The sequence below is a fragment of the Arachis duranensis genome, chromosome 6 (assembly GCF_000817695.3).
Source record: "Arachis duranensis cultivar V14167 chromosome 6, aradu.V14167.gnm2.J7QH, whole genome shotgun sequence".
Classification (NCBI taxonomy): Eukaryota; Viridiplantae; Streptophyta; class Magnoliopsida; order Fabales; family Fabaceae; genus Arachis; species Arachis duranensis.
This window is the reverse complement of record NC_029777.3, coordinates 5,309,399-5,324,257: the sequence shown is the minus strand read 5'-3', so window position 1 is coordinate 5,324,257 and position 14,859 is coordinate 5,309,399. Positions and strand designations below refer to the sequence as shown.

General features: G+C 37.4%; 4 protein-coding genes across 4 annotated transcripts; 2 read left to right on the top strand and 2 right to left on the bottom strand.

Annotated features, from left to right (window-relative positions):
* Nucleotides 1-2,530: 2,530 nt before the first annotated feature.
* LOC107491825 (uncharacterized) lies at nt 2,531-3,430 on the bottom strand. Its single transcript, XM_016112744.1, has 2 exons — nt 3,137-3,430; nt 2,531-3,091 (listed from the first exon to the last, which is right to left on the bottom strand). The coding sequence occupies exons 1-2, from the start codon at nt 3,428-3,430 to the stop codon at nt 2,531-2,533; spliced, it is 855 nt and encodes a 284-aa protein (XP_015968230.1).
* A 21-nt stretch (nt 3,431-3,451) lies between these two features.
* Nucleotides 3,452-5,042, bottom strand: LOC107491824 (uncharacterized). The gene is made up of 3 exons (XM_016112743.1): nt 4,430-5,042; nt 4,173-4,343; nt 3,452-4,047 (listed from the first exon to the last, which is right to left on the bottom strand). The coding sequence occupies exons 1-3, from the start codon at nt 5,040-5,042 to the stop codon at nt 3,452-3,454; spliced, it is 1,380 nt and encodes a 459-aa protein (XP_015968229.1).
* Nucleotides 5,043-6,529: 1,487 nt separating this feature from the next.
* LOC107492166 (uncharacterized) lies at nt 6,530-9,908 on the top strand. The gene is made up of 4 exons (XM_052262911.1): nt 6,530-7,044; nt 7,146-7,252; nt 7,473-7,550; nt 9,474-9,908. The coding sequence occupies exons 1-4, from the start codon at nt 6,837-6,839 to the stop codon at nt 9,663-9,665; spliced, it is 585 nt and encodes a 194-aa protein (XP_052118871.1). The 5' UTR covers nt 6,530-6,836; the 3' UTR covers nt 9,666-9,908.
* A 1,000-nt stretch (nt 9,909-10,908) lies between these two features.
* Nucleotides 10,909-13,913, top strand: LOC107492165 (peptide chain release factor PrfB2, chloroplastic). The gene is made up of 7 exons (XM_016113158.3): nt 10,909-11,480; nt 11,561-11,773; nt 12,118-12,219; nt 12,457-12,594; nt 12,888-13,192; nt 13,292-13,445; nt 13,547-13,913. The coding sequence occupies exons 1-7, from the start codon at nt 11,076-11,078 to the stop codon at nt 13,679-13,681; spliced, it is 1,452 nt and encodes a 483-aa protein (XP_015968644.1). The 5' UTR covers nt 10,909-11,075; the 3' UTR covers nt 13,682-13,913.
* The last annotated feature ends 946 nt before the right edge of the window (nt 13,914-14,859 follow it).

The window sequence follows — 14,859 nt, the reverse complement described above, 5'->3', positions numbered from 1 at the left end:
AATCTATATTATTAAGATGAACTTAATTTTAAAAAATTTATATATATATATATATATATATATATATAATGTTATTTTTAAATAATTAAAAAAACAATTTATTTGTGCAATTCTATTCCCATCCAAACAACAGAAATTATTTTTCATATGAAGAGGTGGTTGGTGTTTTGGGAGATTATTGGGAAGTGGGGTGATTTATCGGAGGATGGAGGTAGCAGCCACCACGTAGGAGGCGTGCTGTCGAAGCAGCCAAACCGCGTGTCATCACCGAAGCACCACGCAGGGGACGTGTTGACCAAGCAGCTAAGCCGCGTGTCATCGTCCAAACACCATGCAAGGGGCGTGGTGAGGCCGCGTGTCATCGGGAAAGCACCATGCCGGGGGCGTGGTGACGTGGTGACGTGGCAGCCATACAGAATTTTGACACCATGGGGGGCGTGGTGGAGGTGGCAGCACAGATTCCCAAGGCGGTCTTCACCACGGGGGCGTGTTGACTGTGCTTCCATGCAGGAGACAATCCTCCACTCCAAGAAGCAGCAAGCAGAGAATAGGGGCTCTATATAAGGAGTCTCTCGGTTATTTTATGGACAATAGTAGTAGTGTGTAATGTTTTGGAGAGTAGAAGAAGGGTTGCTAAGTGTGTTCTAACTACAAGGGAGATTAGTGCTCAACAAAGAGGAGAAGGAAGGTTGCAGTGGAAAAAAGAGGAAGATTAGAAAATAGGAGAAAAATTTTTTTTTTGTATTTATTTTAAAAGATGGTTCGTAATTATTGTGCTCCGGAAGAACATATTATAAATTATTTGGATTATCTAATTTATATAAGTTGGTACATTATATTTTTATTGTGTTTTAATTTTCTGTTATTTTTTGTTATTTAACATAGTATAGTATATTTATTTTTTGTTATTTTGAGATTAATTTTAGTGATGTAATAAAAATTTTATAATAAAATATAAAAATGCTATAGTAAAATAAATATATATTCTGTTAATAAACAAAAAATGTATGTTGCAAAAAAGTAGAAAAATATTAGTTTTTCATGCATGAGTAAAAAAAAATCGCTCATTTATATCAATTTAATAATAATAATAATAATAATAATAATAATAATAATATATAATATATACATATATATTTACGGTTTGTATACTAATAAATATATGCATAAATTTTTTAAATAGTAAATATTTTGAATTTTTTAACATAAATATGCATATGTTAATAAATAAATAATATTATAATAAATTAAATAAGTAAGGCTTATAAAATATATTTACAAAATAAATATTATAATAAATAAAGAATTTAAATTTTTAATAAATAAATAAATAAATAAATAGATAAGCTATGTTGAATATTTTAATAAATAAGATATTAAAATAAATATGTGAATGTTTATCAATATATTTATAAGGATTATTATTTAAATAATGTAACAGATATCTTTGTTGATGCAGCCTAACCGGAATTTGTTGGTGCGTAAACTGGATCCGCCACAGACGTGGAATCCGATAGTGGAGAACTACTTATGCGCCACGGGATTCTACCATGTCTCTAGAATTGGAGTCATAAGAGGATTTCACCCCATGTTAGCTACTCTGGTTGAAAGGTGGAGGCCTGAAACTCACACCTTTGTATTGTCGATCGGTGAGGTTACAGTGACATTAGAGGATGTCGCGCATATATTCGGACTACCCATTGATGGAGAGGCTATCAGTGGATGGACAGATAGTAGTGGCGAGTTCGTTCAAAGTCAGGGCATAGCGATATTCGGTCGTGAGCCATCAGTCAGTGGTAATGCGAAGTCTTATGTAAAGCTTGGATGGGTTCGACGTATTAGAGACGCAGAGCTGTTGGACACTGACGAGTCTATCAGGAGATACGTCAGATGTCATATCTTCTGTTTGTTAGGGTCAACTTTATTCACAGACAAGTCGACTGCATATGCCCATGTGATAGTGGTTTTACTCAGCGTCAGCGAGGATACGCAGTTGTTGACACGTTCAACCCCGGTTCATCTGCACCAGCTGAGGCAGGCGGGTCGGCCGCTCCGACAGAGGCTGGCGGGTCGGCCGCTCCGACAGATGCAGGTGGGTCAGCCGCTCCTACAGAGGCAGGCGGGTCGGGAGCTCTGGCGGTGGATGACTCAGTTCGAGGTCACCCATATGACCTACGGACGGAGCGAAATTCACCTGATAGGATATTCCATCGCGGTTAGGGACGGGCATTATGCGTAAGGGACTGCACTGGTTCGTTGGAAAGAAGTGAGCTATGGTTGTTAACTTAATGTAAATCGTGTTTAATGTTTGTTTAATTAACTTATGTAATCAGTTAATGTTTGTTTTGTTAACATATGTAAATCGTGTTTAATGTTTGTTTAATTAACTTATGTAATCAGTTAATGACACTGTTAAGCGACTATTTTAATATCAATGGATAAACTTCAATTAAAAAATACAAACACGTCTAACTTCAAAATCATTGACTAACAAAATAGAAATAAAAAATACAACAATGACAATATTAAGCTACGAAGCAGCACCACTCGGTCCAACACGCTGAGGACACCTACTCCGACTATGACCCTGAGCACCACAGAGACGGCATATCCGAGGACCACGTATGTCGCATGAGTCCATTTCATTCAAGTATCGGGTCAGTTTGGGCCTGCCTTTAGACGTTCGCCTCTGCGCGGGATTAGCAACCAATGTGGGTCCCTCATAAGGGGGCCATGTATCGGGATCACCTAATGGTGTGAACTCAAACTTATATACCTTACGAACCTCTGTCATCTTGTACACATGATGCACATACAACTGCCAATCGAGACGCTGGTTAGCACAGCAAGCAATAACATGGCGACATGGTATTCGTTCAACCTGAAAGTGCCCACAATCACACGTCCGTCGCGCAAGATCAACAACTAGCACCTTTCCAGTAGTCATTTTGCGCACCTCAAATACCTCATTTCGTCTATCAAAGTGGTGCACAACTATATTCCCAGCCTGTTGCATGCTTGCTTCTATCCGCTGTTGCGCAAATGCGGAGTACGTATATCCAGCACGCTTGCGTTTGTGAGTCTCGACACTCTTCCGCGTAAAAAGTTCATTTAACCTATAATATGTTGCTCAGACCAGCGCCAACACAGGTAGATTACGGGCACCCTTCAAGACTGAGTTAATGCACTCGACAAGGTTCGTTGTCATATGGCCCCATTGATGTCCCTCGTCGAATGCTAATACCCAATGTCTGAGTCCAATGGCATCGCACCACCTGGCATATGCCTCGCCTCGCTCTTCCAACCTCTTATAGTTGATATTGTACTCCTCCACCGTTATTGAATACCCTATGTTGACAACAAGCTTTTGCAAGTGAGGGACTTTGAATGCCCTTAAGAAGTTACTGCCGATGTGTCTTATACAAAACATTCACCATGCTCTTGGAGGTTGTCAGTCGCCACCGGAACGATTTACTGCTGCCCGTATTGACTCATGTCGGCCTGAGATCATACCCACACCATCTTTTCTAACAACATACATTCGCAGATTCCTGAGAAAGAAGTGCCACGCATCAGCTGTCTCCCCTTCCACCAAGGCAAAGGCGATAGGCACAATGTTCTGGTTCCTATTTTGTGCAACAACGACTAGAAGTGTACCTTTGTATTTTCCGTATAGGTGTGTGCCGTCAACCTGAACCAGGGGCTTACAATGCCTGAATGCCCAAATGCATGGATCGAAACTCCAAAATACACGATGAAGTATTTTTACACCTTGCGCCTCCTCATTCCCGTTGTACAGTGGTCGTATTTCTATTTGGACAACTGAACCAGGCATCTTCTGCACCATCACCGATAGCCACCATGGCAAGGCTTGGTAAGAATCCTCCCAACCACCGAAAACGTTGGCTATGGACTTCTCCTTTGCCAACCAAGCCTTTCGGTAACTAATGGTATAGTTGAACCTTGACTGGACTTCCGCAATTATAGATTTCACCTTGATGGACGGGTCCGTCTCGACCAATGGCCTTATAGCATCAGCAACTGTATCTGAGTCCAACTTGGAATGATCTTGTGAAATTGTTCCGATCGTGCACGTGTGGCTACCGTTGTATCTTCGTATCTCCCAACAACCCTTTTTTTTCGTATCAAGCTAGTTCGGATAAGCCAGTCACATTCGCGCCCGTACATCTTGCATTTTGCATAGAACGTCTGTGACTCAGACTCATACACCTCATAGTCAACTCCTTTAGCAATAGTGAAACTTCTAATTGCTGCGACGACCGACTTTCTAGAACTGTATTCCATTCCAATCCGGAACTCCCCGTCCTCACCATCGGCAACGCCTATGTCAACAAAATTAAAAAATAGTAAAAAAAATCAACTTAAAATTTAAAATACATATCTTTACTAACATTTAGTCACCACGTACCTATATTTGTATATTCCGGAAACTTGGGGGCATGCATGGCCTCGAGATCCAACTCACGCATAAAAGGTGGAACGTCCATCGGTTGACTGCTCGACGGACCCACCACTACATTCTCTGCTGCTGCCTCAACTCCCACATTACCATCCTCATCTTCGTCGCCGGCCTCATAAGTGGCTTCGAAGTCATCTTCGCTGTCACTATTCATTCCTTGGTACACTGCAGCTCTATCATCATGTATATCTATATCATTCTGAACCGCCACTGCCTCTACAGTTTCAAAATCAACGTACACCGCAATCTGTGGGTGTCGCATCTGAGTCTGCTGGTGAATTTGAAACATCTTCTGCATACTCGCTTCATCAGTGATCGACATGGCATCAAACTGTATTAGACCACCAAAAACCACAACCGAATTTCGGTACAAAATTCTGCTCACTCTCATTAACGTACCATTCTCCATGCTTTGACAGAGGCCGTTCTGCAGCTCCATTAGTGTCATCGTACATGGAACCACAAACAAAAACGGATTCTGGGACACAAACCTCACTCCCTCATGAGTATTACGTATTATCTCACCGTTGCGATACACCACCAAATTTGCAGTTCCCTCCATTATTACACCAACAACAGCCTCAAAGAATCCTCACAACACACTCAAATCTCACTCACTATGGAAAACACTCTCGAGCTCTTCCTTATATAGAGCAGTGCACTTAACATGCCCCCCACGTGCTGCCTGTCTCAACCAATCACGCTTTGACACGTGTCAGAACGCCCCTGCATGCTGACTCATCACGCCCCCCACGTGTTGCACCTCCTGGCCAATCACTCGTTGCCACGTCAGCACGCCCCCCACGTGCTGACTCACCATGCCCCTGCCACGTCAGCACGCCCCCTGCGTGCTGACTCAAGCTTAGTTTGGTAAAGCTTTTACTTTTTAAAAGTAGCTTATAAAAGTTAACTTTTAAAAGATGGCTTTTTAAAAGTTGTAGCATTTATGTTTGGTAAATCAAATTAAAAACAACTTTTAATAAACCACTTCCAGTACTAAGGCTGGGTTTGGTAAAGCTTTTTCAGGAGGTGCTTGTGCTTTTAAAAAGCACAAGCACGTCATTTTGCGTTTGGTAAATTAAAAAGCTCAAGTGCTTGTACTTGCGGCTTTTAAAAGTTAGGGGTGCTTTTGAAAGCATCTAGGAGGGGGCTTTTCAAAGCTGGCTTATGCTTACCAAATTTTTTTCATTTTCCCGCACATATTTCCCGCTATTATATTGCCATTAAAATCTCCATATATTTCTAACTTCTCTTCCTAACCTTCATAAAATCTAACACAATCTTCATATATTTTTTATTTTTCAACCTAATCTTCACAAATTTCAACACAAATACATCTCTATCACATATTAGTTATGAACTTCTATCTATTTATATTATAAATATGGAAAATATTTTGGTGTATTGGGTGAAAATGGATTTACTGTGTGTATTATAAATAAATGGACGTGTTAGATGAAGGGGTAATACGCAGAGGGCGTGGTGCCTTCAACACGTAGGGGGTGTGGAGGCTAGGTGGCATGTTGTGGTTGAGCCACGTAAGCAGCACGCAAGAGGCGTGCTGACGTGGCAGAATGTCGTTGGCCAGGAAGTGCAGCACGTGGCAGCACGCAAGGGGCGTGTTAGGCTTAGTTTGATAAAGCTAAACGTAAGTGCTGCAGCTTTTAAAAAGCTGTCTTTTAAAAGACAGCTTTCATAAGCTACTTTTAAAAAGCAAAAGCTTTATCAAACTAAGCCTAACACGCCCCTTGCGTGCTGCCACGTGCTGCACTTCCTGGCCAACGACATTCTGCCACGTCAGCACGCCTCTTGCGTGCTGCTTACGTGGCTCAACCACAACATGCCACCTAGCCTCCACACCCCCTACGTGTTGAAGGCACCACGCCCTCTGCGTATTACCCCTTCATCTAACACGTCCATTTATTTATAATACACACAGTAAATCCATTTTCACCCAATACACCAAAATATTTTCCATATTTAAATTAATGAGCCTCCAAACAACACAATTGTTTTATATGCGATTTACCCTAAATATATTGTCCTATTGGACATGTGGTAATACCGTCAAATATGAAAACCAGGAAGCCAAACCGCCAACAGATTCTACTGAATAACTCATATTTTGGTCAAATTCATTCTAGTGCGTACACTTTGGAGTTTGGATAACACACACCTCTCCATGGTTCATCGTCCAATAATATAAAAAAGCGTTTATACACTCTAATTAGAAAATAATAATTTCACTAGAGTCAGCTGATAGTAGTAGCTTCAACATAATTAGTCAAAACACAAGAGAAGTGAAAGTAGCGGTGTCATCACTCCCAATCTTTCCTAAATCAAGCACGAAGCAGTAATGGCAGAAGAGGCAGAGAACGAACGGAGGGTTCTGGTAGCAGTGGACGAAGGCGATGAGAGCATGTATGCCCTCTCATGGTGCCTCAACAACCTCGTCTTCCAAAATTCCAAAAATAACCTTATCCTTCTCTATGTAAACCCACCACGTGGCGGTTATATGCCCTTTGAAACCGCAGCCGCACTAGATGATCCTGAAATTCATCCAGGTATCTTATTTGTTTTTCTTTACTACCCTTCAATAATTAAAACTAAACTTGCTAATCGAAATTACTATTTTGTTTTGTGTTTGGTTTTCACTTTTCATCAGCAAATCTGTATTCGCCGGAAATAACGGCAGCCATGGAAAGATATAGCCAAGAAGTGGCAGATTGCGTGTTAGCGAAAGCCAAGAAATTGTGTAAAGATATCCAACACGTATATCTCGTTCCCTTCAATATTTGTCGTATTTTGTTGGATTTGTTCTTCTGATGATAATGGTGTCCGTACATTTGTCATATATTACTTTGTTCACTGTTTGTTTAATTAATTAATCAGTGCTTTGTTACACGTCACTTTCTTTCCATGTGAAGGTGAAGCTTATCTATGTATGTAAGTATAAATAATTAATAATTAATATTGGAAGGGTGAATAATAGGTTAAGGTGGAGACGAGAGTAGAGGATGGCGATCCAAGGGACGTGATTTGTGAGATGGCTGAAAAGTTGGGTGCTCATGTTCCTATGCTTTAATTTTTTAAATTTTAAAATATATAAAAAGTCCTTAACATTTATCTCTGTTGCCCTAATTTTATTCTTTTAATCAAAATAATTAGTTTAGAAATTTTAAAAGGATTTTAGGGTTGTTTTGTGATATTTAAAAATTTTCAAAGATATTTTTTACTTTATTCTTTAGATTAAATGGAAAAGTACAAAAATAAAAGTTAGAAATTGTTTTAGGACAAATGACGCATATAAATCAACTATCAACTAGAGGCTGGTTTTATACAATTCCACCAAAGATAAAAATGTTATAAGGTTCTACCAAGAGCACTTTTCTATGTAGCTCGAATCAGAGCAACTCGAATTACACATATCATAGTAATTCGAATCACTATAATTCGAATTATGCCTGCATGTACTCATTATAGTAATTTGAATGAAACTGGTTTGAATTACACACGCTAACTCACACTAATTTAAATCATCCTAATTTGAATTACACATACTAACACATACTAATTCGAAATAGCATCATTTGAACTAGCCCACAATTTCGTGCCCATAGTAATTCGAAATAGCCTGTTTCAAATTACTCCCTGTTTTGGCTGCCGTTGGTGATTCAAATCCTACTCATTCGAATTATATGACCCTTGCCTATATAAAGAGTTCGAAGTAACCTCATTCGAACCACTATTCTAAATCCATGTCCCACCAAATCCCAAAGAAAAGGACCCCGTACGATTCCAACAAAGGCTTGAGTAGAATATTAGTTGATGGGGGATAATCCGGACCGACTTTATCGTTTGGATGGAGTAGCCCATATAGTTGGTGTTATCAATGAAGAGGTTAGCGAACATCATCCACCCGATCCATGATAGGCTAAATATTGATAACACCCGATCCATATAGTGGATGATGTTCGCACTAACCTCTTCATTGATAACACCAACTATACGGGCTACTCCATCCAAAAGATAAAGTTGGTCCGGATTATCCCCATCGGCTAAATATTTCTGCTCAAGCCTTTGTTGGAGTCGTACGGAGTCCTTTTCTCTGGGATTTGGTGGGGAATGGATTTAGAATAGTGGTTCGAATGAGGTTATTCGAACTCTTTATATAGGCAAGGGCCATGTAATTCGAATGAGTAGGATTCGAATTACCAACGGCAGCCAAAACAGGAAGTAATTCGAAACAGGCTGTTTCGAATTACTATGGGCACAAAATTGTGGGTTAGTTCGAATGATGCTAATTCGAATTAGTATATATTAGTGTGTGTAATTCGAATCAGGGTGATTCGAATTAGTGTGTGTAATTCGAATCAGTTTCATTCGAATTACTATGATGAGTGGCATAATTTGAATTATAGTGACTCGAATTACTATGGTATGTGAAATTCGAGTGGCTCTAATTCGAACTATATAGAAAAGTACTCTGAGTAGAACCTTGTAACATTTTTATCTTTGGTGAAATTGTGTAAAACCAGCTTCTAGTTGGTTTATATGCGTCATTTGCTCATTGTTTTATGTATTTTGAAATCTCTAATTTTAAAAGTGTCGAGAATTGATTTAAATAATTATTTTTAAAAAAAGATTCTAGTAAGCTTGTCATTATTTGAGTATGTAAGTGTTATTAAAATTAAAATCACATATTTTTTATATTTTAGTAATATTTGTTGAAAAATGTTTAATAATAAAAAACTTTAATTTAATAATATTTTTTAAAATACTATAAACACCATAACATAAACATGATAAAATATTTTTTTGTTTTGTTTTGCTAACTTGTGTTTTAAAGACAGAAGTTATTAATACATTATAAAAATTTATTGTAAAAATTAATTCTTTTATATTTTTGATGCATTGAATGCATTTAATACCTCAAAAGTATTAAAAAAATATATTATTATACTCTTAAAATGTATCTTAAAATACAAGTTAGTTAAAATTTTTTTTAATATATTTTGTAATTTGTGTAATAGTAAGTTGTGTTTTGGTTTTGGAACTGAACTATAGGACTTTTCTTGGAAGTGTGAGTAGTCACTGCGCACAGAACGTTAAGTGCCCAGTTCTCATAGTCAAGAAGCCAAAATCAATTGCTGATGCTGGAGACGAAACATATCAATCGGAATAAGTGGTCGTCATTTTCATCATTTCTGTTATATATAAATCGATTTTGTCGCTTATGTATCTCTTAGGTATGTGTACTTGTTGCTCCTTGACCGTACCTGCTTCTTCAGGGAATCTCATGTTGTGATGCCTCGGGGATTAATCATTGGTATTTCTAGGACAAATACATAGGTTCTCTTTTTTCTATGGGATAAACTCACGTAAATTCAACTAAAAATGGCTAGTTATTTTCTTGTTTTCACGTGAAGAGACAGAGTATTGAAGGTTAAAAACACTATGTTTAGATTTGCTAACTAGTTTACTACCCTTGGATTTGTGTTGCTTGGTATATCTTAACAATGAAGCACATTGAACCAATGTGAGAGACTAGAGTTGAACCTGCGATAACTAAATATTTAGTGCAAGACATAATCAACTAAACCAATTTACTCCTTAAACAAAGTACGTAGTAAATAATGTTTTTTATCAAATATTCGGGGGGCATGGCTCCCCACACTGAGGAGAATAACAATTGGTATTATGTCCACGTTGCTGATTTTATTTATGAAAGTAGTTGTTAATAATTCAAGTGATTTCTTTATTAATAAATCTTGTTTTTTCGTTTCTTGTATATCGTTCAATTTTATAGACTTTAATTTGAACACCAATATGTATTGTTTGACTCGTTAGGGCCTAAACTAACTTCATAAAAAAATTTCCCTGAATTTGATTTTTTGAACATTCTGCAAGTTACAAAAGGAAGTCCACCGGCAAACTAATGAGCTAGATGATCACCACTTCAATTGAAGTAAGGAAAAGACTTCAACAAAATTTGCTTGGATATAAAGATAATCCTACATTGAGAAAGGCAATTTAGAAAGGGGAGAAATGGTGGGATTTTTAGTCAAGACGCTATGTTTAGAAACACCCTAGAGTGTCACATTGCTATGCTTTTTAAAGCTCATCCTGCGAGAACGGATGAGTAGATTGGACAACTCCCAATCTTAGGTATCCTAATGGATTGGACAACCTTCAATTCTAAGTACACAATACACTCACACACTTTTTACACTTTTACCACATTTTTTCCTCAATTGCAATCTTAGGATTTGAACCCTAGACCTTTGAAGTAGGGAGGGAGAAATATGCCATGTGAACTAAGGCTCATTGGCAGAGATTATTAAATTAAGCGGGCTAATATCCTACCTGGACCCGAATTATTTCTTTTGCTTCAAATTGGGCTTGAAAAGCCCATATTTATAATCAGGGTCAAGCCCATTTACCAAGATATAACAAAAAAAAAACCCTCGAAGCAGCAGCAGGAGCATATTCTTCTTTGGTGAGTTGAAGTTGGAGAAGTGTTCTTGAATAGGATCGAGTACGTTGGTTGTTGAAGCTTCAAAGGAAGGAGAATAGAATAAGAATAGCGTTGAGCATGTCCATTTTTCTACGAAGATCACTGAGGAGTCGTTTATTGAGCTCCAACAATTTTAAATTGTTTCTCACTAACTACTTTGATTCTTCCCAAACCATCAACCATCGCCGCCACTTCTCAGATAACCTCTTTCACTCCGTTTGCTTTCGCTCAACTTCCCTTTTAACTGAAAATCGCTGCTACGGTTATGGTTATTCGCATCGCCAACACCACCAATCCACATGCCGTCGGTTCTTCGCTTCTGAAGCCGCCGCCACCGCCGCCCAACGCTCAACCTCCGATGGCCTCACGGTGGAGGGAATTCTCGCCAACAATTGGAACATTCTAGACGATAACGAAAGCGATTGGAAGAGCCATGCCTCTGCGGTTGCCCAATCTATTCATCTCATCAAACGCCGCTTACAGGTACCTACGTCAACCTCCTTCTGTTTCAAGAATTACTTGCTTGCTGATTAATAATTCCGTGGTGTGGTGTGTTGTGACAGTGGAAGAAATTGAAGGTAAGGTTGGATATGTTATCTGTGCAGCTGAATAAGGCAGATCTTTGGGATGACCCTGTGCACGCTGGTAACATTAGCAGAGAGCATGGAACCCTAATGGGAAAGGTGAAAGAGGTGAATGCGCTTGAGCAAGAGTTACTCGAGCATATTGACATGATTAAGCTTGCTCGTGATGAGAATGACTCGGAATTGGAATCGGTGCGTGCGGCACTCACTTCCTCATCACCTAGGCATGTTACTCTTTTGTTATTGATTTTATGAGTGTCACTGTTTCATAAGGCTTACAATGTATGCCAACAAGTTTAGAACGATACAACTGATTAATCAAGTTGATTTGGACATGGTGGGTTTATTTGTTGTTAGGAGCAAGAGCATCTATCTAGACAATTCAAATAGATCAGTGAGCTTTATGTTTTAAGATAAAATTTGTAGTTGAAACAAGCATTGATAGTCTAAACTCTCTGATGTTTGAAGTGTTAATTAGATCCTTTCTTATATTAGATGTCAATTTATTTTCATTTCACAATTCTTTTCCTTTTCAGGAATCATTGAAAGCTTTGCGTGACATGAGAAAAAACGCAAAGGAAAAAGAGCTAGAGGCACTGCTAGCTGGGGAGCAGGATTCTTGTTCTTGCTTCATCGAGGTTGTTACAATGGATTAACATAAATTGCTAGTATTGTTGATTATTTTATATTTTTCAAATCTTTAAAAGCATTCTTTTTAAGTTCCCAGTTGTCACTATGGCTCTTGGTGTTAGCATGCTGCACAATAATCTGCTGCAACGTGTATCCTTTCCCTTGTCCAACATCAGTAGAACAGTAAAATTAAGCTGTGCTTAACTATTGAAATTTGAAACTGCTTGTTTTATTATTTAATGTAGGTTCAGGCTGGGGCCGGGGGTACTGAGAGCATGGACTGGGCTGCAATGGTTATGCAGATGTATAAATCATGGGCCCACCGACGTGGGTATAATGTAACTGTAATAGATGAAATGCCTGGTGAGATTGCAGGAATCAAGGTTCTCCTTCTCACCATCCTTCCTGAGTCTTTTTTTAAGTTATTTTACATTTCTACAGATTTCTTGTGTGCTTGGAATCTTGGATTCAGGACCAACGTGTTTTGTGTAGCTATGGTTTCTGATTTTCAAGTACTTGTATAATGAGCATTTAAGTTTCAAGCAAGATTTTCATGAGGATTTAGTTTAACATATTTTAGGTCTGCAGTACTCGTGGACTTTTCATGTGACTAGACTTTTCTTTGAAGGGAAGAATTGCTAGTTTCTGAATTCAGATTAGTTTTTTTCATTTTCAGCGAGCTACAATTAAAGTAGATGGTGAATTTGCATTTGGATATGCAAAAGCAGAAGTAGGAGTCCACAGACTTGTGAGAATATCACCTTTTGACAGTAATAAGCGCCGGCATACTTCATTTGCTGCAGTAGCTGTGATTCCAATCCTTGGTGATGGATCTAGTCGTGTACAAATTAATGAATCTGATCTTCGAATTGAACGGTTTCGTTCTGGTGGTCCCGGTGGCCAGCATGCTAATACAACTGAAAGTGCAATAAGAATAATTCATATTCCTACAGGAATTACTGCAACTTGTCAGAATGAAAGGTAAGAAATAAATTTGGGCATTTTGTGTTGGTTTGGGGAGGTCATTCATAGATTGTGCTGCATTCATTAATTTTGTGTTTGCTTGTGATTTGGAAATAGATCCCAACATCAGAATAAGGCTTCTGCGATGGCTGTGCTTAAGTCAAGATTAGACCAACTGGAGATGGCACGCCAGGCTCAGTTGAATTCGCAACATACACAATCTCTCACGGACATAACTTGGGGCAGTCAGATACGCAGTTATGTGCTCCATGTAGGGTTTGAAATTCTATACTCCCCCTTCTTTTTTCCGTCAGGTTTTGATGATATGAGCAATTGCATAACCTTTTTTATTTTAATTAATTTACGATGCAGCCTTATCGTATGGTGAAAGATCTTAGAACTAATTATGAGGTTTCAGACCCTGACTCTGTCCTTGAGGGAGATATAGATGGCTTCATCTTGAGCTATCTATCAGCTACTTTGGATAAAGAAGACAGTGATGCTTGAACCAATTAAAATCTCATTTTTAATGGGGTGGCTAATTTCATATTTGGTGCTGAAAGGGGGTGTTTTTTTGGGTGCATTTTTAGTACGAGGCAAATTCAGTTATCCTCGAGCACCATCATTCCTCGTCGAGGCCTCCTGGTACGAGGAAACATAACTGTTGGGTGCCTATTGGTATTTGCAGTAATGAATGAATACATGCAAATATACAATTGAATATAGAAGTACAAAGTTCACCTAGAAGGTACATGAGAAGAGGTCGTGGTAAAATTATAGATTCGGATTAAAAAGATATGCAAATCATGGCAAGACTTGCCAAAGCTGTACAATGCATTATATGTATGAAGAAATTTTGTATTTTGTATTAAAAAAAAAAAGCTTTTTGAGAACTTAAGTTATCTGCCTGATGAAAATTGCTTAGACTAGTTAAGCTCTTATTTTGTTATGCTTTTGAATATTATTATACTAATACTAATGTATCTACAAACAATAACATAATCTTCTAATCTTTGCAATTAACAATAAAGTTTTTATTGTAAGTATTATCATTTTAGATACATATAAAAAAGCTCATTCTTAAAATTCTCATGTGATAATTTTTGTTAATTAAACAATTTTTAGTTTTTTTGTTTATTATATTTTATATTCATAGTTAAAATTTAGAATTTATGGTTTAATTTATTTTTTATTTTTTATTTTTTATTTTTTATTAACAAATTAATTTTTAATAAATGTTATCCTTCTTACCTTTTGCCAAATGCATTGCGTTCACCTAAAAAAATTATTTTATCTATATAAAAGTTGATATACAAATTGTATTACAACTAAAAGTCAACCTCTCATCCAGTGGCGGAGCCACAATGCCACATAGTAGGAATTGCTCCCTAATTTAAATTTTTTATATGTAAATTATATATAAATTTTAGTTTATTTTTTTAAATTTTGTTTTAATCTTATTTTATTGTATAAATATTTTTTATTTTTATTAATATTTCATCTAGTTTCTCATCTATTACTCTATTGTAATAAAGCATTTTTTTATGTTGTAATTTTTTTAATTATTTCTATTCATTTAAGAGTCTCCACTAATATTACGTTCTAATTAATATTAATAATAAATTTAATCAATAATCTCCATTAGCATTATCTTCTAATTAATAAATTTAATATCACTATTAAAT